Genomic DNA, 21,391 nt, shown 5'->3' on the forward strand with positions numbered 1-21,391 from the left:
TGAGGTCCCATCACCCTAAAAGCACAAGAAACAAATAGCGGGGTATCTTCTCACCTAGAGATCAGGAGCAAGAGGAGTCGTACGTGGGAGGCTGAGCCCTGAGTTGACAACAGGGATTAGCGCTTACGGAGCATAAGACGCTGTACTAAGTCTGGAGCAAAAAAAAATCCAATTCAGACCGGATCTCTGACCCAAAAGAGCTGATGGTCTGAATGGGGAGAAGCACACGTGACAGAGGAGTGCACTGCAAACACAGAGGCTAGACACTAAAACTCAAAGATGATAATATTGAGAGGGATAAATGTGCCAGTTGAACAGGGCACAGGGGGCAGTCTGCCTTCCCACTTCTGCTCCAGGCTAACGTCCCAGCATTCGGACGGTTGGCGAGCTGCCTCTCCATTCCCCTGGGAGGGGCTCACAGGTGGCCCAGGGCCTGACTCCGCAACTCTCCCTTGGCCCTGCGACCCTGGGCTTCCGAAGGACATGGGAGCTGGACGAGGAGAGACCTCCCTCCGAGTCAGTGAGCCTGCGTCACTGCCCAGGTCACTGAGACCTAAAACCCCTGTTTAAGGGCAGAGGCCGAGGAGAAGCAGCCTGGCCTAGTGGAAAGAGCCTGGGCCTGGGAGTCAGGGGACCTGGGTTCTAATTTAATTCTAATCATGGGCATGTCACTTAATTCCTTTTGCCTCCATTTTCTCATCTGCAAAATGGGGGATTCAACCCCTGTTCTCCCTCCCCCTTAGACCGTGAGCCCCGTGTGGGACAGGGACTGTGTCCAACTTGATTATCTTGTATCTATCCCGGCACTTTGTAATGTGCTTGGCACAGAGTAGGCACTTAACAAACATCGCCACCATTATTATCGTTATTATTATTATTATTAGAGAATCCCAAGGGGCTCCACCAGGCTTTGGATATATGCCTTGATGCCATCTACTGGGATCCAGAGACATAATCGCCAACAGAGGGGCGTGGGCTGAGCATCCTGGCCAGGGAAGCCTGGGGCAGTTCTGCAGTGGGGAGGAGCTGGCTGGTGTTGGCAGGTACCTCGGTGTTCTGCAGATGCATACGGTCCCCCAGGGCCACGAAAAGGGACCCAGCTTGGCTGGGATGGAACTTCTGGGTTGGCTTGTGAGGGAGGTGTACAGTGTGTGTGAATTGCTGATTTGAGTGATGGTTCTTGGAGGGCAGGACTGTTCCTGTAGTGCTTTCAGCGCCTCGCCCATGGCGGAGCTTAATTCCTATCCAACCATCACTAGCCCGAATCTAACAATAGCATCTGTGGTTTTTGTTAAATACTTATTATGTCCTGATTGAGTACTAAATGCCGGGGTAAAGACAATGTAATCAGGTACAATCCCCCAATCTAAGGGGGAGGGAGAACGGGTATTTCATCCTCATTTTGCCAATGAGGAAACTGAGGCCCCAAGAATTTAAATGACTCACCCAGGGTCACCCAGAAGGCAAGCGGTGGAGCCGGGGTTAGGCGTTGCCTGTCGTGACTACAGCTCGGAGGAGGTCTCGCATCCCACCTTCTGCAGTCAGGGACGAGTGCTACCGTTTCTGGATCCTCCCTCCACCTTGCCCTTTCCGCCTGTGTGAAAAGGGGCACTGGGAGGTGAGCGAGGGGGAAGGAGCCCTGATCCGAGGGTTGCCGGACACTGATGTGGGAGGAGTGGTGGCACCTGAGCTGTGGCCTTGGGACCAGAATGCTCCAGGCCCACTTGGCCCCAGTCCCCAAAGCACATTTCTGTTGATGAGAACTAGGCTGGGAGTAGGGTCTCTGGGCCACCTCAGTCCCACTGGCCATGAACAGAAGTCTGGGCAGCCAACGGGCAACCTCTGCTCTGAGCCAGAACCATGGCAACTTTGGTTGTCTCTCTCTCTTAGGTCACACGGGTCGCCTCCTCCGAGCTCTGTTGACCATCAGCATCCTGTTCCTCGTCGCCCACCTGATCTTCCAGATATGCCTGCACACGGTGCCTCGCCTGGACCAGCTGCTGGGGCCGAGCTGTGAGTAGCCGAGGGTCCAAGAAGGCAGATGGGGAGGAGGGAAGACCCAGGAGGTGGGGCAGAAAGTTTTGGGGGGAGTTCCGGGAGCTGGACTGTGAGGCAGAGAGCTTGGAAGGGTTAGCTGGGGAACCATAGTGGGCAGAGGGAGTCAGCTGACTCAATTTGGGCCGGCCACCGCCACCGCTTGCTGCCCCTTCCACGCTGGGTCCCGATACCATCCTCTGATCCGTGTGGGGCTTGGGTGAGGTTGTGGAGATCATTCCCCAAGAAAATCAGCCTGCTACAAATCTACTCTCCTTTCTCACACATCTGTAACATGGGTCTGGGGAATGGGCTCTTCAAGAATCCCCGACCTGAGAAATGGACTCTCCCAACATCCTCAACCCGAGAAATGGATTCCCTCAACATCCCGCCACACAATCACTGGGTTCTGCCCAGCTGGGCAGAGATGGTCTCCTGCTCCTTTGCTGTCTGCCCTCCTGCCCCCTTGCCGGGTTTTTCCCTCTCTGGATGTTTGCTAATTGAATATTGTCATTAGACTGGAGGATCCATGAGGCAGGCTCCAGCTCTTCTTCTTTTACTGTTTGTCCCTGAAGGCTCAGGACAATGACCTGGATGCTGTAGATGCTCAATAAATACTATTCAATCCACGGTATTTATTGAATGTTTTCCATGTAGCACTTACTGTACTAGGCTCTTGGGAGGATACAATACAACAGAGTTGGTAGACGCCTGCCCTGACCACAAGGAGCTTACAGTCTAGAGGAGGAGACGGACTTTAATATAAATAAATAATTTATAATATATATTTGCAGATTGAAAAGAACAGTAAAAATAACTGTAGTATCTGTAACATCCTTACTATGTGCCAAGGACCGTACCAAGTCCTAGGGGAGATACAAGATTATCAGTTTAGACACAGTCCCTATCTCACAAGAGGCTCACAATCTAAGTAGGAAGGAGAGCAGGTATTGAATCCCCATTTTACAGATTAGAAAACTGAGACACAGAGAAATTGTGACTTGCCTAGGGAAGCAGTATAGCCTACTGAAAAGAGCATGGGCCTTGAAGTTAGAGGACCTGGGTTCTAATCCCAGCTCTACCACTGGCCTGCTGTGTGACCTTGGATGAGTCACTTAACTTCTCTGCCTGTTTCCTCAACTACATAAAGGGGATTCAATACCTGTTCTCCCTCTGTTTCGACTGAAAGGCCCACATGGGATAGGGACTGTGCCAGTCCTGATTAACTTGAATATATCCCAGTGCTTAGAGTAGTGCTTGACACTTAGTAAGCACTTAACAAGTATCATAATTAAAAAAAACAACCATCCAAAGTCACATAGCAGTCAGGTTGTGGAGCTGGAGTAAGAACCCAGGTCCTCCGACTCCCAGCCCCACGCTCTTTCTACTAGGCCATACTGCTTCTCAGTAGGTATAGATTTCATCATACAGGAGGTAATTCCTTGAGGATTTTATCTGTGAGTCATAGTGTCTAAAGCCGGTCTTAATGTATGCACAACAGGACACTTGTTGAGCACAGCTTGGCAGTCTTTATCTCATGAACGTATGTTGATTTTTTTTCAATGATTCTTGTATGCACACAACAGGAAGATTACTTCCACCCTTTCTACTTTGCCAGGCTGAGGTTGAGGTTTTATAAATTGGATCTGCATATTTAATTGAATTAGTTAATCATATTTTCTGTCTTCAATGGCTTGTGCTTTAGGTCTCTCTCCTCTCCCTTCTCCCCTTACCCTTCCCCCAACCCTCATCTTTGCACCCCACCCCCCACGGGGAGGACATAGTCCCTAGCCCCAAACATGGTGGTGTTCTTGTGCCGTTGGAGCTCCCTGTCGGAGCAGAAGGGAGGCAGGAAGGCCCCAGTCTCCCCCTGGCGCCTCTTGTGATCCCCAATATGGCCACATCTGCTCAGGCAAGAGACAATTTATGTCCGCTTCACATGGCCTCAGCATTAACTGCTCCCAATATAACCCAGGAACCATCCCAGCTCTGCTGACCCCGGGCTTAGCGCCTGTTCTTGGCACTTCAGGGCCCCACACAAATAGCTCAATCTGTAATCCAGAGCCCTAGGGCTGCCTGGCACCTTCCAGCTGTCCTCGTCTCCTCGCAGGTTCCCCGAGTAGATCCCCAACTAGGTTCCCCCAAGCAAATCCCCCAGTCGGTTCCCTGAGCATATCCCAGCATAGCCTAGTGGATAGAGCATGGGCCTGGGAATCAGAAGGACCTGGGTTGTAATCCCAGCCCTGTCCCTGTCTGCTGTGTGGCCGAGGGCAAGTCACTTCACCTCTCTGTTCTGGGGGGAGAGTTCCTTCATCCGCACTTACCTGTGCAGACGTGGTCATATTGGGGAGCACAAGAGGCCCCAGGGGAAAGTTTCCTCATCTGTAAAAATGGGATTAAGACTGTGAACCCTATGTAAAACAGGGACTACGTCCAACCTGTTTAGCTTGTAATAATAAGAATAATGGTATTTGTTAAGCACTATGTGCCAGGCATTGTTCTACACACTGGGGTGGATAGAATCAAATTGGGTTGGACACAATCCCTATCCCGCACGGGGCTCACAGTCTCAATCCCCATTTTACAGATGAGGTAACTGGGGCACGGAGAAGTGAAGTGACTTGCCCAAGATCACACAGTCGACAAGTGGCAGAGCAGGGATTAAAACCCATGACCTTCTGACTCCCAGGCCCATGCTCTATCCACTGCGCCATACCCCTCGCTTAAAACAGTGCCTGACACATAGTGAGTGCTTAACAAATACCACGATTATTATTAATAACCCCCAGAGTGGGATCCCTCAAGCAGGTTCTCCAAGCAGTTTCATGCTTCATGCTTTTCCAAGTCTGGTCTCCTCCCCAGTCTGAATCCCCGCCCCCTCCTCCTTCTCCTGGCATGAGCTGCTCTCTAGCCTCTATCCTGGATCTCCCATTCTCTGAGCTGGGTATCCCAGGGCACGACACTACCTCAGCCAAGGCCCTGGCCAACTATTCAGCCAACTATTCAGCCAACTATTCACAGAAGAGCTACTGGGGCCTAGACCCTAGTCCCGGCTCACCAGAGGCCTCTGGGGAGTAACTAGCCCAGTGGTCTAAGAGTAAGGGAAGTAGGGACAAAAAAGGGGGAAGTGGCTGGCCAGTGTGGAGTCAGAGAGGTGCTGGGGAAGTGGGGGGGGTCTGGGTATTTGCTGTCCAAGCCATCAGCCTAGATTGGGCTTGCCGGAGCATTTGTTTCCTTTTAGATCTTGGATGCTGGCCAAGACGCCCCGCCCCCCCCCCCTTCCTCCCCTCCTCCCCTTCCCCAGCCTAGGTCTCAGAGCCTTCACCAACCAATCAATCAATAGGATTTATTGAGCACCTACTGTGGGCAGAGGACTGTAGTCAGCATTTGGGAGAGTACAAGAGAATTAATTACATGATCCCTGCCCTCAAGAATCTTACAGACACTCAAATCAATTAGAGAGAGGAGGAAAAAGAAAAAGGGGCTAGGTACTTGAGTTAGTGCTTAAGTAATAGGATATGTCAGATATGAACAAAAATACTATGGGAGGTGATGAGTACTTAAGTGTTTAGTTGGCATAGAAGTGGTGAGAGGCAGGAGAGGGATATAAGATGGGGAGATTAGACTGGAGGAGATGAGATTTCAGAAGGGTTTTGAGGATGGGGAGAGCTGGGGCCCATCTGTTTTGAAGGGAGTGGACGATTCAGGCCGGGGGTAGGACATGAGCCAGAGGTCGGCGGTGGGAGAGACCAGAAGGAAGCACAGTGGGTGGATAAACCAAGAGTGTGAGCTGCAGTGTAGTGGTAGAAGAGAGTGGATAAGTAGGAGGGAGAGAGATGACTGAATGCCTTAAAGCTGATGGTCAGGAGTTTCTGCTTGATGTGGAGGAGAGGAGGCAACCATCGGAAGCTTTTGAGAAGTGGGGAGATGTGTGCAGATTGACATTTTAGAAAAATGATCCAAAAAGAGTGAAGTGTGGATTAGAGAGTAAGAATGATAGTATTTATTAGGGAGGGGATTAAGCGAGAGGGAATACCCTGGAACTAGAGAGAGCAGTGAGGTGGAGGATGCAGTAGTTGATCTGGGAGATGAAAGGCATCTGGACTAGTGTGGTGACCGTTTGGATGGAGAGAAAGAGGCGGACCCTAAAAATGAGGAGAAAGAACGAATAACAACAGACTGAATATGGGGGGTTGAAAAAGAGGGAGAGTCAAGGAGAATGGCAAAGTGGTAGGGTTGAAAATTAGAGGGGGATGGAGGGAAGTTAGGGGGAGGAGAGGATTTGGGAGGGAAGATGGGGATGTTTTGGAGAAATTGAGCTTGAGATGCCTGTGGGGCCTCCTTGGGGATGTCTCCTGGAGGCAAGAAGAAGGGTGCAATTGCAGAGGGAGAAAGGTTGGGGCTGGTGAGGAGCAGTGCAGAGCAGGGCCACCGTGGAGGCAAAGGTGAGATTGCGACAGGCTGAGTGTCCGGGTGGGAGCTTGGGAAATGGGTTGAGGGGAGAAGTGAGCCGGTGTAAAGAGGCAACCAGAAGAGGGCTGTCATGGGTTTAGGAATACATTGGTCGTCCCTAGATCAGAGCTCTGGATCTCTCTCTCTCATTCTTTCTCTTTCCCACTTTCTCTCTCCACACCCCCCCCCATGATATTTGTTAGAACACTTCCAAGGGGGGGGGGGCGGGGGCAGGAGAAGGCACCCTGGCCCAGGTGTTGGTTTCCCTGTGGTAATCCTTTCTTTTCTGTCTTGCCTGCAGGCAGCACCTGGGAAACTTTGGCCCGGCATGTGGGGGTCACCAGGTAAGATGGGATCCTCCCCAGCCCGAGCTCTGGGCCCACTGGCTTGAGGCCAGGGGTCCCTGGGTCAGAGGGTGGGCAGCGGGAACTGGGAGGGGTGGGGGAAGGTCAGGAAGACATGTCTCATCTTGGGGCAGCAGAGCTTCCCCAGTTTTGAGGTGGGTGTTGGCCACCTTGGGCCTCTGGCTCAAGCCCGTGTTGACAGGGGAGCCGTATAGAGAGATCAGCAGGTGAGAAGTCAGAGATGTATTATCGACTTGCCCTGGTTGGCCATTGACCCAGGGCTCCAGGCCCCAGGCTCTTGCCTGCCCATTTCCCACTAGGACAGCCAGTTGCGGTGTGAGTAGCCCAAGCCCAGCCCGATCTGTTCCCTATGGCTGCAGGAGGGGGCAAGGGGCCTACTGCTGGCTGGGCACCGGGAGGGACGGTGGACTGCCCGCTCACTCCTGACCACTGCAGGTTGGACCTGAACGACATCCCCAACACCATCCGATTGGTCGCCCCCGACCTGGGCATCCTCTTAGTCTCGTCCATCTGCCTGGGCGTCTGCAACCGCCTGAGACAGAAGACGCAGCGAGTCCCGAGCCTGGAGTCCCCGAGCCAGCAGGAACTGGTGAGTAGCGGGCTGGAGGTGGTGTCAGTGGGTGGAAAGTGGAGATGGTGCGCTCACACCAGCTTCGAGAGGATCGGCACAGAGCTTGCCCCCTCCCCTGCCAGCCCAAGGTGTCCTTTTCCCTTTGGGAAATGATTGCCCAGGTGACAGCTCAGGATTTTGATGCAAAGCTGGATTTTACTCCTCTGACCAAGCCACCCTCCCACACCAAAGCTTGTTGCTGTCCACAGGTCCCACTGCAGCACTTGAGGTGCCCCCAAACCCTCCCGCTTCCCCCGCCGCTGTGCCCAGAAGGGTGGCTCAGTGCCAGTCAACATTGTAGCCTCCACCAGCCTGGCCACTTCTGTGCTCACCAAAATCTCCGAGAAACCTGAAGGGCAGAGATCACCTCTCTCAGGCTTGACCCCGGCCTGCATCTAGGTCTCTTCGTGAGGCAGCACGGGGCCAGGCCCCGAGTCGATGTTTCCAAAGAAAATTTGGCAGTGGCCACCCCACAGCCCCCGAATTGTTTTGGTGACTGCTACATCAGAATCCAGCAGAAACCTTTGAAATGCTCTTAGTGCTTTAAGACCCTTACAGTCTCCCTTTCTGTCTGTTTCTCACTTTCTCTTTATCATGAATGGAATTTATTGAGCACTTAGTTTGTAAAGAGCACTGTACTAAGCGCATGGGAGACTACCATACAACAGAGTTTGGATATATGTTCCCTGCCAACAACAAGTTTACAGCCCAAAGGATGAGACAGACAATAACATAAATAATCTATAATATATGATTTAAAGATATGTTTATAAGATATGTACACATAAGAACTGTGGGGTTGAAGGTGGGGCGAATATCAAATGCCCAGAGGTCAGAGATCCAAGTGCAGTCTGTCTCTGCCTCCACCTAGGTCTCTAATAATAATAATTGCGGTATTTGTTAAATGCTTACTATGTGCCAAGCACTGTTCTAAGTGCTGGGATAGAAACAAGGTAATCAAGATGGACACATTTCCTGTCCCACTTGGGGCTCACAGTCATGATCCCCGTTCTACAGATGAGGTAACAGTCATAGAGAAGTTAAGGGACTTTCCCAAGGTCACAAGGCTGACATGTGGCAGAGCAGGGATTAAAACCCACTTCCTCTGATTTCCAGGCCCGTGCTCTTTCCACTAGACCATGCTGTCTCTATGCCACGCTCTGCCACGCCTCTAGGCCAAGTTGTCTCTATGGATCTATGACCGGCAGTCGGCTGTATCAACGTTGGCTGTATTTAGAAGTGTGGGTCTTGAGTGCTAGGGGCTAGGTTGGGGTCCTGGGTCAGTGGAACCGGTTTGAAGGAGTTCTGGAGCCCGGGGGAATGGGCTGGGTTCATCTGATTGTCCATCACAGGACCAGGTGCCCCTCATGGTCCCCAACCACAGTCCCCTTCCGGGATTCTTGGTGACTTCCTGTACCATGTCATTCCCCCTTGCCACTTGGCTCCATTCCTCTGGCTCTCTGGGAAAATGGAGGAGAGGGGCTCCTTGGGTCATTTCTCTTCCCCAGACCGGCCACCCTTGTCTGCATGAAAATCTGCTCTCAGGACCGTTCCCCCCTCTAGTCAGCTATTCCCCCAGCTGCCTGCCCCAGGCTCCTACTGATGCCTCTTCCTCCCAAGAGAGGGGCCGGGCAGGGGGTGGAGAGGCCTCCAGCAGAGTGCTGCCCGGCTCAGGGGTCACTTCACACTGCATTGCGAGAGTCCTACCCCCCCGGGGACTGAGTTGACCTAAGAAAAAGTTGTGGGAAAGGGTGGTAGATGTCCCCTTTTTCAGGAGGAGGGGCTGAGGAGCATAGGGATGAAGATCCCTCTTGCTCCTGAATTCCCTTGTCTTCTCCCTCCTGTACTCACACCCTCCCCAACCCCCAAAGTACACATCTATAGGAGAAACCACATCAAGGAGACCCGGTCCCGAAACCCCAGCCACCCCCCTGACTCATCCCCGTGGCCCTGGGCACAGACGCCATCCCTGCTGCCAAGCTGTAGTTGCTGAACAACAGAGGCCTTTTGGCTCTGGGTTACACCCCTGAAACCCAAAGATGTCAGGGCGCCCAGCCTGCCAGTGTGGAAAGCCCTAAGTGGGATGGTCCAACTATTATCATCAGCCACTGCCTCCCACCCCAGAGAAGGCTGCAAAGCAGGAGTGAGGGAAATGGTCACGGGGAAAGTCCCCGGGGCCCAGGCAAGGCCAGCCCTGAGCGGGGGGAATGTGTTAACGCCAGCCGTACGAGCCCCAGAGAAACATCGTCGACACAGTGAAAGTCAGTTAACCAGCGACAGAGGAGCGAGCCAGTGAGTCAGTCAAAGAAAGTCTGGGACTCTTCCTCTGTTCCTGGGGCCATCCTCTTTCTCCTCTTCCTCCTCATCTTCTTCCCCAGTACCTCTACCCAGGGCCGGAGAGGCTGGTGCTGCAGGATCTCTGACCCGGGAGTTGATAATGCCCTGCCGGCGGTTGTAATTACCACAGTCTGGACCTTGCTGCTACTTTCTCCCAGAACCTGGCAGACAGGAGCCTTACCCTGCTATTGCCCCCCGGCCCACCACCTTGCCTGCTTCTGGCCCCTGCCACCATCACTGGTGTGGGCGGAAGAGCAGGAAGAAGGAAAAGAAAGCAGCGACCCCACTCTGGGCCTCTCTTAGCTTCCCATCCCACTGGGCAGTAATTCTGATAGGGACATAGCCCTGAAATCTGTCTCAGCTTCCCCCTTGCAGACCCCACAGCTCTCCGCCCCCTGTCCTCTGAACACCCCCACTCCACCTGCCCTTGCCAAGTGCCCCAGGGAGACATTATGAGGGGCAGAAGGACCCAGCTGCTCTGAAGAAGCCTGCTCAATGCTGGGGGTTTTCAAAGCTGCATTTCCTTGCTTTTCCCTTTTCGGAAGGAGGGAGGGAAGTCTACGGGGCCCACCTTGTGGAAAGAGATTCTTCTCAGGGTGGGCTGAAAAGACCAAACCCCCATTATAGCCGGATCAGCTGGGCTCTCCTTTTTCCGCTTCCCCGCGCTCCCCTCCCTTCTGAGCTGCCCGGGCCACCCGAGACCATCCTCGAGAATGAACAGAGCGAGCAGATGGTGTTCCTGGGCCTCGAGGGTCAGAGATCAGGGCTAAGCTTGAGAGAAAACTGGGAGTTGCGGGGGCAGGGTTTGGCTACTTTCTGGGCTGGACCTGTGAGGCCCAGAAGACAGCTTGGGCCTCACCACTTACACATCCAGGCCTCTTCCATTCCTCAACCCCCCCCCCCTCCTTTGATGGTGGTGGTGCCTGGGGACGGGGGAGAGGGTCTGGAGAGTCTCTCCTCTGCTTCCTTCATCCATTGGAGGGGTCGTTCCCTCCCCCATTCTCACCCTCATAAAAAGTGACTCATTAGGCCCGGAGCAGGTCCCTCCCTCCCCTTGCTGAGTGGAGGAGGCTCCTGGCTGCCATGGAGATCCCTAACAAACAGGCCCCGGGAACAGAACTGAAGTCCTGTGGGGCCGGGCCGGGCTGGGCCAGACCGGGCTACGTTTCTGGTGACGTGACTGGGGTGAGTTGGGGGAGAGATGGAGAGGGGGTTCCCCTAGAAAGGCTGGGCTCTGGGGAGGAGCAGAGGGAGAGGAAGGAGCCAGGAAGACATCCAATTCCACTTTGACCCCAACCCTCGCCCTCGCCACTCACCTGGCCTCTCTTCCAGTACAACAGGCCAAAGGGTTTCCTCAGGGCCCACCGGGGCTCTGTATCCCCCAGTCTGCTGCACCGCCACCAATACCACTCTAACCATCATCAGGATTTATTGAGCCTTCTGGGTGCAGAGCACCGGACACCAGCTGGGGAGACCCAATAAAAGTAGATGACATGGGCCCTGCCCTCAAGATTACAATTTAATGTAGGAGACGGGTAGACATGAATAAGAAACATACACTTGGAACAAGCGTCAGAGTATCGGTAGAGCTAATGAAAGCAGGAGTCTAATGAAATCAAGAGTAGGTGACTAAATAAATAAGACCTAACTGCAGCTGAGGAGGCGGGGCCTGGAGGAGAGATGGGGAGGTGGGGAAAGGGGGAGCAAAGAAAGGAGCAAGGTTCTCGTAGTGCAGAGAAATTGGCACATCACCACCTGTTTCCCTAACTTTTCAACTGAACAGTGGCATTTACTGACTGCTTATTGTATGCAGAGCACTGTACTAAGCGCTTGGGAGAGAACATTACAACATATCCAAATCCCAAATGTTTCTGGGTCCCTATTGCTGCAGTAGCCTTCCCCTTCAGCGAGTTCCCCTTGCCGTAGTCAAGAACTCACCCCCAACTTGGCAGCTCACCCCAGGGCTTTTCAACAGCACTTCTATAGGTCCAAACCTTCCCTCCTTCTCGTCAGGTCTCGGGTCTCCCAGAAACCTCTCCGGCTTTTTCTACTTTCTCCAAGTCTCTGTCTCTCCGTGCCAGGATGGATTCTGTTTTGCCCATTAGCTTAGCCCAAGCTTCCGGGAGTGGGCCGGGCCATACCAAGCAGCCCCTGAGCTGGTGCCCATCCCTTGTTGTGGCTGGCAAGGTCTGCCGCTTTAAGGCCAGGACTTGGGGAGACCAGGACCTTTAGAGGCTCCCTTGGTGGACTGCCTGTCTCCCGGTCCTCCTCTCCCCTGGCAGTTGTCCTTCATCCAGACCTACGCCATCTTCCACCGAGCTCCTAACTGAACTGCCTGTGAGCCCTCTCTTCCCTTTTTCATCTGCTTACTGAAGTTACCAGGGTCGGGGGGCCGTAAAGGTTCAAATTTTCCTCCAGATGTTGTTTCTTCAAGGAGCGGGCGTGAGCTCTGCAGAGCTCTCCGTGCAGGAGGAGCGTTGGGTGGAGCTGTGCAACAGCAGGAGGCCCTGGGGCTGAAGCCACGTTCCCTGCCTCTCTGAGCCTGAAAGGGAATGGGGGAGATCCCAAACTAAGCCTGTAAGGGCTCCTGGGCACCCCCTGTGAGGAGGGAATAGGACCTATAGCAATCACACGCCTGGACACCCACAGATTTAAGAACACGTAAGCCCAAGCCACTGTCTCCACACACCCAGGCCCATAGATGGGATGTGAACAGTTATACAGATGGCCCATACTCTCTCCTAGAGCCCTCCTTAGGATGGCCCAGGCCCTGGATGCTGGACTCCAACAGGCCACGACCAGGTTAGAACAGGCCTTCCTAAAGGCTCAGGTCCGAGTGGACTTAGGTGTTTCCGGGGGCTCCCACGCCCCTCAGTTTGGGGTTTGGGCTGGTGTGGGTGCCACCCAGCAATGACGGTGGCCGGATGGGGGAGGGGTACCACACCTGTCCACGACTCTAGAACCACTCAGCCCTCAAGCCGAGCTGCGGCCTCTGACGGTGTGGCAACGGCCCCTTCTAGCCCCATTCGAACTCAGGCTGGGACTTTGGGGTGGCAGGTTTGGCTCGGGTAGGGCCAGCTGGGACTGGAACCCCACATTCGCACACAGCCCAGCCACATATGCCCAGATAGACACTTGCCACCTCCCGTTCACAGGCAAACGCAACACATACCTGTAGTGAGGACAGAATGTGCTGGCAGCTGCAAGGCGGATTTGAGGTCGAGAAGAAGTGTGGAAATGCTGGAATTCCGAGTTGCTGGCTGGAAATTCTTCCCCACGTATAATCTACCCCGTGAGAAGCAGGGGCTGAGATTGAGTTCAGTGTCTGCCCCCGCCAATGTCCTAGGCTGGAGCCAGCCCTTCCGGCTCCCGCGCCGGCCCCTCCGGTCCAGCCCAGCCCCTGCTCTTAGCAAAAGTGGGGAGAGAGTTGGCTTGGGGGAAGACCAGCACCAGCTGCTGCCCCGCCAGCACGGCACCCCCACCGAGCCTTCTCCTGGACCCCTGGCCCTGACGGCCGGGAGATGAGGCTGAGGCCTTTTAAATCTCCTTCACGATCTGCAGGTTTCCATCTTTGAAACATCTAGTGGATTCCCCTACCCGAGACTCCCCAGGACTGGGACTCTGCCCAGACTGTAGTGTTTCTTGGCCTTCCGTTCTTCATGTCTTCTGTCCCCATCTGCTTGCTCTCAGTGAAATAGACCGAAACACCATTAAACCCAGAAAAGCAGAGTGGCCTAGCGGAAAGAGCACGGGCCTGGGAGTCAGAGGACTTGGGTTCTAATCTCACCTCTGCCACGTGCCTGCTGCGTGACCTTAGGCAAGTTACTTAACTTCTCGGGGCCTCAGTTTCCTCAACTGTCAAGGGAATTCAATGCTTGCTAGACTAATCCTCATTTTGCAGATGAAGAAACTGAGGCAAGTCACGACCTCTCGGGGCCTAAGTTTCCTCATCTGTAAAATGGGGATTCAATACCTGTCCTCCCTCATACTTATCACGTGCGCTCCATGTGGGACCTGATGATCTTGTATCTACTCCAGTGCTTAGTACAGTGCTTGGCGCATAGTAAGTGCTTAACAAATACCACAATTATTAACCCAATCTTAGCGGGCAGCATCTGCTTAATAAATCCCATTGTTATCATTAAGCCGTACCCCAGGCGATAGTAGCGTCACCTCGGCCAACACTTAGTGTTGGGAGTAGGCCTAGGAACTTTGTTTTAAAATGATTTTGATTTAAATTCATGCATTTTGAAAGCTTTTATACCCAGCACATAATCCTCCTGGGTATCTAGCTCACAGTTATGGACTCTCTCACCATTCCTTCTGTTCAGCTCCCACCACTCTGCCTATCTTGCAGCACTGAGGTTCATTCATTCAATAGTATCTACTGAGCGCTTACTGTGTACAGAGCACTGTACTAAGCCTGTGGAATGTACAGTTCGGCAACAGATAGAGACAATCCCTGCCCAAAGACGGGCTCACAGAGGTGTGGCATTGGTCCGTTAAGGGCAATCAGAGCTGTTTGGTTCCAGTGTGGAACCCATGGGCCAGTAGGATCTAGGGGTCCCAGCCTGGAAGGCCAAAAATAGGCTCGCTGAAGACAGGTAGATGAGTCTTTTGGATCTTCTGGTCCTCATTCTTGTCCTCAGCCCTGTCCTCGAATTTGGCATCTGGCAGCTGGAGATGATCTGGAGCCTCAGCTAGGGACTGGTTCATTGTGGGAAGATGTTTGGTTTCCAAGCCCTGTGGCTTTGAAGAACAACATATCTTCTTTTCCCTACAATCAGTAGCTAGGGACCCAGTTGGCTGCCAGGAGTCTGAGCGTCAGAGGACCTAGGTTCTAATCCTGGCTCTGCCACTTGTCTGTTGTGTGACCTTTGGCAGGTCTCTTCACTTCTCTGTGCTTCAGTTACCTCATCTGTAAAATGGGGATTAAGACTGTGAGGCCCATGTGGGACTGTGTCCAACTCGATTTGCTTACATCCACCCAGGGTTTAATACAGGAAATAGTAAGCACTTAACAAATACCACAATTATTGTTGGTATTAAGAGTCAAGGCTTTGGGTTGTGGGAAGGCTAGCTCACTGGGGCAGAGAATGTGTCTGTTTATTGTTGTATTACTCTTCTGAGCGCTTACTTAATACAGTGCTCTGCATGCAGTAAGCGCTCCATAATTATGATTGAATGAATGAATGAATGAATGAATGAATGAATGAATGGGTTGTGGAACGGAAGTAAATTGAAACTTTGGTTTCAGCTATCCTAGTACCTTGGCCAGCTCTTCTCCCCTGTGGCTGTGACCACTCCACTCCCCCAATTTTCTCCTCCTACCTCCTCGCTCTTCCTCCCTCCTACCTTCCTCCTCTTCCTCCTCTTCTTCTGTGTGTAAAGTGAAGGTGGGATCCTTCTGCACACATTCCCCCTTCCCCTAAACCCAGGTGGTGTTGCTTACACATCAGTGAACGTGTATATGTCTCTCCACAGTCCCAATCGCATGATCCTCGGACCAGTCAGACAGCGATCCTCCCCAGGGTCCCCAGCCCCATCTAATTGACCTCCTTTAAAAATTCGAGACCTACCCCTGGCAGGGACCACCTCCTCCCCCCAACCCACCCCCCAGGCTTTCTCCTCCTTCCGTGATGGACCCCAGGTGACCCCGACCCCTCCCAGAGGGTCTGGGGGAGAGTGTGGCCATCGCATGGACACGTGCAGGAATTCGTCCTTGCCAGCCGGAATGGGCGGGAGGGGATTGCGGGCCTCGCTCCGGAGCTTCCGAGCTGGATCTACCGGCCCGGGGCCCCATCCCAGAATGGAATGAGACCCCACGTCATAGACAGATTCTTTTTCCCTGACAACACTCCAGCCCCAGAGAGCCAATCTGGAAAATCACTCAGTGTCGGGAACCCACCCCCGAGTGCCAAGAAAAATAGAGGCTCTCGTTAATGCCCTCTCCTCCGGCACGGCTAACGAGATAAACAAGCCCAGGTGCAGAGTGGCAGGGGGACAGGGGAGGGGCCAGGGCAAGGCTGGCACCCGACGCTTGACGGGGGAACACCCTTGGTCCTGGGGGCTGGGAGGGCAGCCCGCGGACTGCCGGAGGGGCAGACACACCTTCGGCTTTTGAAGGCAGCCCTCGCGCTTCCTCCCTCCGCGGTTGGTCACTAGAACGGTTCCTAGCATTGGCAGTCGGTCTAGGAGACCTACCTCGCCCTGTGTCCCTGGCCTGCTGCCTTCCCATTGGCCGGAGTCTGCGGGGAGGAGGGGAAAGAGATCAATCAGTCAATCTATGGCATTTATTGAGCACTTCCTCCGCACGGGCCACTGAGCTGAGCACAGCCCTCCACCTGCCGCCAACCCCACAGCACTTCAAAAGCTCAATTTGAACTCGATCGTGGAGCATCCCAGTTCCTTGGGGCCTCTCCTATGGGGAATGCTCATTACTGCTTTCTCACCCTCCTTTAGACTAAAACTTCCTCCAGCTCAGGGAGTGTCTTACACTTCCATTGCAAGTGTAAGTGAGAAGCTTAGCGGAAAGAACATGGGCTTGGGAGTCAGAGGATGCTGGTTCTAATCCTGCTCTGCCACTTGCCTGCTGTGTGACCTTGGGCAAGCCACTTAACTGCTCTGTGACGCAGTTACCTCATCTGTAAAATGGGGATTAAGACTGTGAGCTCCACTTGGGACAGCCTGATTACCTTGTATCTACCTCAGTGCTTAGAACAGTGCTTGACAATTCTATTGATTCACTTGATTCTATTTAGTCTTGATTCTATTTAGTTGCCATTGTTTTTACGAGATGTTCTTCCCCTTGATTCTATTTATTGCCAGTGTTCTTGTCTGTCCGTCTCCCCCGATCAGACTGTAAGCCCGTCAAACGGCAGGGACTGTCTCTGTCTGTTGCCGACTTGTTCATTCCAAGTGCTTAGTACAGTGCTCTGCACATAGTAAGCGCTCAATAAATACTATTGAATGAATGAATGAATGAACAAATATCATGATTATTATTACTATAAGGTCACAGGCTCTGTCTCTAGTCTGCTGTGTGACCCTGGGCAAGTCACTTCACATCTCTGTACTTCAGTTGCCTCATCTGTAAAATGGGGATTAAGACTGTGAACGCTATGTGGGACAGGGACTGTGTCCAACCCGATTTGCTTGTATCTACCCCAGCACTTAGAACAGTGCTTGACACATCCTAAGTGCTTAACAAATATGATAATAATAATTGTACTCCCCCAAGTACCCAGTGCCTGGCTTAGCACCTAGCAGGTGCTCAGTGAAAGAATGATTGAATGAACAGATCAATGAATGAACAAATTAAAGGTCCAGGGCGATGAGTGGAAAATTAATTTTCTACCATCCCAGCTTGGGCCCTCCCCATCTTGATTTAACTTGAGGTCACCCCACCCCCTCACTTCGGGTCCCTGAATCCCTGTGTCCCTGCAGCCACGTCCTCTCTCCCCACCACCTGATGAGGCCTCCCCAAGGTTATGGCTCTTGGTGTCAGTTTGGGCATTCGTTGGTTGGGGGAGAGAGTGGGTGAAAGCAGGTCGGAGGTGGGATGCCAGGGTCCGCAGCAGAAGTGACCCTTTGACCAAGTTCTCCCCCTCCTCGTCCCAGCCTGAGCTTTAATAATAATTGTGATTTTTTTTGGTATTAAGATCTTACTGTATGTCAAGCACTGTTCTAAGTATTGGGGGTAGAGACAATCAGATCAGGCACAGTCCCTATCCCTCTTGGGGCTTACAATCTAAGTAGGAGGGAGAATAGGTATCGAATCTTCCTTTTGCAGTTAAGGAAACCTAAGCACAGAGAAGTTAAGTGATTGCCCAAGGTCACACAGCAGGCACGTGGCAAAATTAGAACCCAGGTTGTTTGGCTCCCAGGCTTCCGCTTTTTCCTCTAATAATAATGGTGGTATTTAAGCGCTTATTATGTGCAGAGCACTGTTCTAAGGGCTGGGGTACATACAGGGTAATCGGGTTGTCCCATGTGAGGCTCACAGTTAAATCCCCATTTTACAGATGAGGTAACTGAGGCGCAGAGAAGTTAAGTGACTTGCCCACAGTCACACAGCTGACAAATGGCAGGGCCGGGGTTCGAACCCATGACCTCTGACTCCCAAGCCCGGGCTCTAGGCTGCACTATTTCCAGGCTTTCTCTTTCTCAACCTCTGGAAAGTCACTGACCCAATCACTCACCCAGTGGTATTTATTGAGCATTTACTGTGTGCAGAGCACTGTACTAAGTGCTTAGGAGAGTGCAATATAACAGAGTTGGTAGACATGTACCATGTCCACTAGGAACGACAGCTTCCTTGGCCCTGTAAGGTGCCCAAGCGGTCATGCAAAGGTGGGGGCAGAACTAAGAATGCCTCCCCCAAGAGATAGCCTAGAAGTCAAAAGCCCAGGGAAGTTCCTTAGGTCCACTTTCTCGGATCACTGTCTTAAAAGTAATAATTGTGGTATCTGTTAAGCATTTGCTCTGTGCCAAGCACCGTACTAACCGCTAGGGTAGATACCAGATAATCAGACCAGATACAGTCTCCTTTTCACATGAGACTCCCGGGGAGGAAACTGAGGCAGAGAAGTGAAGTGATTTGACCAAGGTCATACATAGACCAGATAAGTAGTGAAGCCAGGATTAGAGTCCAGGTCTCCTGGCTTCCAGTCTGGTGGTCCTTCTACTAGGCCGGGACATTTTGAGTCTTGGGAACAAGGTAAGGGTGTTAGTAGGAACAAGCACAAGGGAGAGCAGGTGGGGCAGGATAGGGGGGTGGGGGTGGGGGGCAGAATTGGAAAGAGGAAGCCTGAAACTGCCCCATCTCTGCCCACTCACCCTGTTCTGTCCACGTAACACCTCTTCTTCGTTCCCAGAAAAAACATTTATAAAGTGAGTGGGGCTCTGCCTCCAACCAGTCTGCAGATGGCCCAGACTCGGGCTCTGCTTTCCAAGAGTTTAAACACCCAGCAGGCTGGGGTGTGAGAGGCTGAGATATGAACAGACGGGAACCAAATCCCCAGTATAAGTCAGTTCTGGAGTGATTGCCTATGTGCGGTCAAAGGGCAAGGAGCCCCGGGGCGGGAGACGGTGGGGGAGACCGAAGCGGGAGTGGGGATGTCGCATCTGCCCCCGTCCCCCGCCCCACACCGCCCTGCCAGCCTCACTTGTCCTCAGGCTGCAGAGCTTCCTGTGGGGATTGGTCGCCCTGAGAGTGGGCTCACCCGCTCACCTTCCTCCTATGCCTTTCCTTCCCCCTCCTCTCCCTCCCCTTCTCTCCTCCTCCCTCCCTCCTCTCCCTTCCCCAACCATACAGGACAATGACGAGAGGGAGGCAGAGTCCAACCACCGGGACCACCCACCGGGTGCCCAGGAGGAGGCCCCCAACAGGGCATCACGGCTGGCGGCGCGGCTGCGGCTCACGGCCCACTGGATGCTGAAGGCCGCGGGGAAGACCCTGGCCATCGTGCTGCTGGCCCTGGCAGGTACCACCCTCCCCGGGCACTGAAGATGACCCAGCCTGGAGCCGGAGCAAGAGCCGAAGGAGGGTTGATCTGTGTCCTCTACCCCCAGACCCGCCCCAGTGCCCAAGCCCAGGCGGCAGTGGGGCTAGTGACAGGCCTAGTGGCGGCTTTGCCCTGACCTGACCCCAGCCCAGGACTGCCTGGGCTGTCTAACGGGTGAACAGCCCCGGGCCAGCCCGAAGCCCTCCTGACCATCTCTCGACTACGGCAGCCCCTTGGTGACTCGGTCTGGAAGGGGTCACGTCCTTGCCCTCTTGGGGCTCCCTCTTTGGGCAGGGGATTGGGGGAAAGGATGGGGCATGAGGAGCCCTCTGGCACCTCTGCTCACTGCCTCTGTCAGAGACGCCTGCCCAGGTGCCTGCTTCCTAGATTGAGCTGCCGGCCCTGCACCGTGCCGTGGGGGCCGGGGCGGGGGGATGGGGGAGGAGCGATTGGGCAGTCGCCAGTTCAAGCGGAAGGGGAGCCACCAAGTCATCGAAGTAGTGGGGTGGCTGGAAAGAAGGTGATGGCTCCAGCCAACCCTCTCCCCTCACCCACCCCATCCTGGCACGGTGACCATCGGACGGGTGCCGTCGTCTCCCCACAGGCATCACGCTGCCATCTGCCTTCTCCAGCGTCTACTACCTGCTCTTCGTGGGCATCTGCACTTGGTGGGCCTGCCACTTCCCCATCAGCCACCTGGGCTTCAACACCCTCTGCGTCATGGTGGGCTGCTTTGCCGCCGGCCACCTGGTCTGCCTGTATTGCTACCAGACGCCCTACATCCAGGGCATCTTTCCCCCGGCTGGCATCTGGGCCAGGTAAGGGGATTGCTTGCTCCCCTCCCGTCTGGGAGGTTCGCTTCTCCCTCCACCCCGCGGGGTGGGCTGAGGAGTGAAAAGTCCACACCCAGAGACCTAAAGGCCACCGCCCCCAAGAGCCTTGCCCCAGAGAGGAGTCTGGCCCCTCGGACTCCCACCCCATTGGCCGCTCGGTAGCGGGGCCCATCTGCTCGGGCTGGGAGGCCAAGTGTCCGCGGATTCTGCGCCAGGAAGTCCCCCGGTATTCCTGGGCCGGGAAGTCGAGGGTAGGAACAGAGTCCAGCTGGGGCAGGGAGCTGGGGCAGAGCCGGGGAGGCGAGGAGGGGCAGAAATGGACTCAGGCTAGTGGCCTCCCTGCCCCGACTCGAGCGTCCTGGCCTGGGGTCCCTGGCCATGACCTATGGCCCGTCCCCCTGCCCCAGGAGACCGAGTCTGGTCAGCGTGGAGCCAAACGGAGAGGGGGCCGGCGCCAGGAGCTGGGAACAGCTGCTGGGTCAGGTCACCACTCCGGGGAGCTTCCAGAGCCCCGTCAGGGCTGGGACGGTGCCCAGAGCCTGGAACTTCCCTCGTCAGCTCCCCGCTGCCAGCCTCGTCCAGCAGCTCCAGACCGTGGCTAGAACTTGCCCCTGGCTCTGACTTGGGTGTACAGTGTGGGGTGGGGGGGAAGGGGTCAGGAGGAAGGGGTCAGGGTTAATTAGGGGTTAGGCCCTCCCTCCTTAAATCCGCCAAACAGTCACTCTTCCCCCCTTCAAAGCCCTATTGAGAGCTCAACTCCTCCAAGAGGCCTTCCCGGACTAAGCCCCCTTTTCCTCAGCTTCCCCTCCCTTCCGCATCACCTCGACTCACTCCCTTTGCTCTTCCCCCCTTCCCCACAGCACTTAAGTATATATGTATATATCTATAATTTTATTTACACTGATGCCTGTTTACTTGTTTTGATGTCTGTCTCCCCCCGACCCCCGCAGACTGCAAGCCCGTTGTGGGCGGGGATTGTCTCTATTGCTGTATTGTACTTTCCAAGCGCTTAGTACAGTGCTCTGCACACAGTAAGCGCTCAATAAATACGATCAAATGAATGAATGAAGGGGGCGAGACCCTACAGGCCCTCTCTTCCCAGAATCCATTGGGTTGAATGAGAACAGCTAGGTCAGTGGTGGGTGGGAACCTCCAACTCGCCCCCAAATCCTGAAACCTGGATCCCAGCCCTGGGCCCCCAACCCTCCCATGCCCCCAGAGCCCTGAGCCTCCCTTGCAGGTTGTCATTACCGG

General features: G+C 54.1%; 1 protein-coding gene across 6 annotated transcripts in view; it reads left to right on the plus strand.

Annotated features, from left to right (window-relative positions):
- Nucleotides 1-21,391, plus strand: part of PIEZO1 (piezo type mechanosensitive ion channel component 1) — a 117,274-nt gene that overhangs the window by 57,742 nt on the left and 38,141 nt on the right. For all 6 annotated transcript variants that reach the window (XM_029074833.2, XM_029074834.2, XM_029074838.2 and 3 more), the window contains exons 3-7: nt 1,891-2,013; nt 6,788-6,830; nt 7,287-7,440; nt 19,115-19,283; nt 19,909-20,122. In XM_029074833.2, the coding sequence (XP_028930666.1) occupies nt 1,891-2,013; nt 6,788-6,830; nt 7,287-7,440; nt 19,115-19,283; nt 19,909-20,122 (703 nt within the window). The remainder of the gene's footprint in view (nt 1-1,890; nt 2,014-6,787; nt 6,831-7,286; nt 7,441-19,114; nt 19,284-19,908; nt 20,123-21,391) is intronic.

Source organism: Ornithorhynchus anatinus, chromosome 11, assembly GCF_004115215.2.
Source record: "Ornithorhynchus anatinus isolate Pmale09 chromosome 11, mOrnAna1.pri.v4, whole genome shotgun sequence".
Taxonomy (NCBI): Eukaryota; Metazoa; Chordata; class Mammalia; order Monotremata; family Ornithorhynchidae; genus Ornithorhynchus; species Ornithorhynchus anatinus.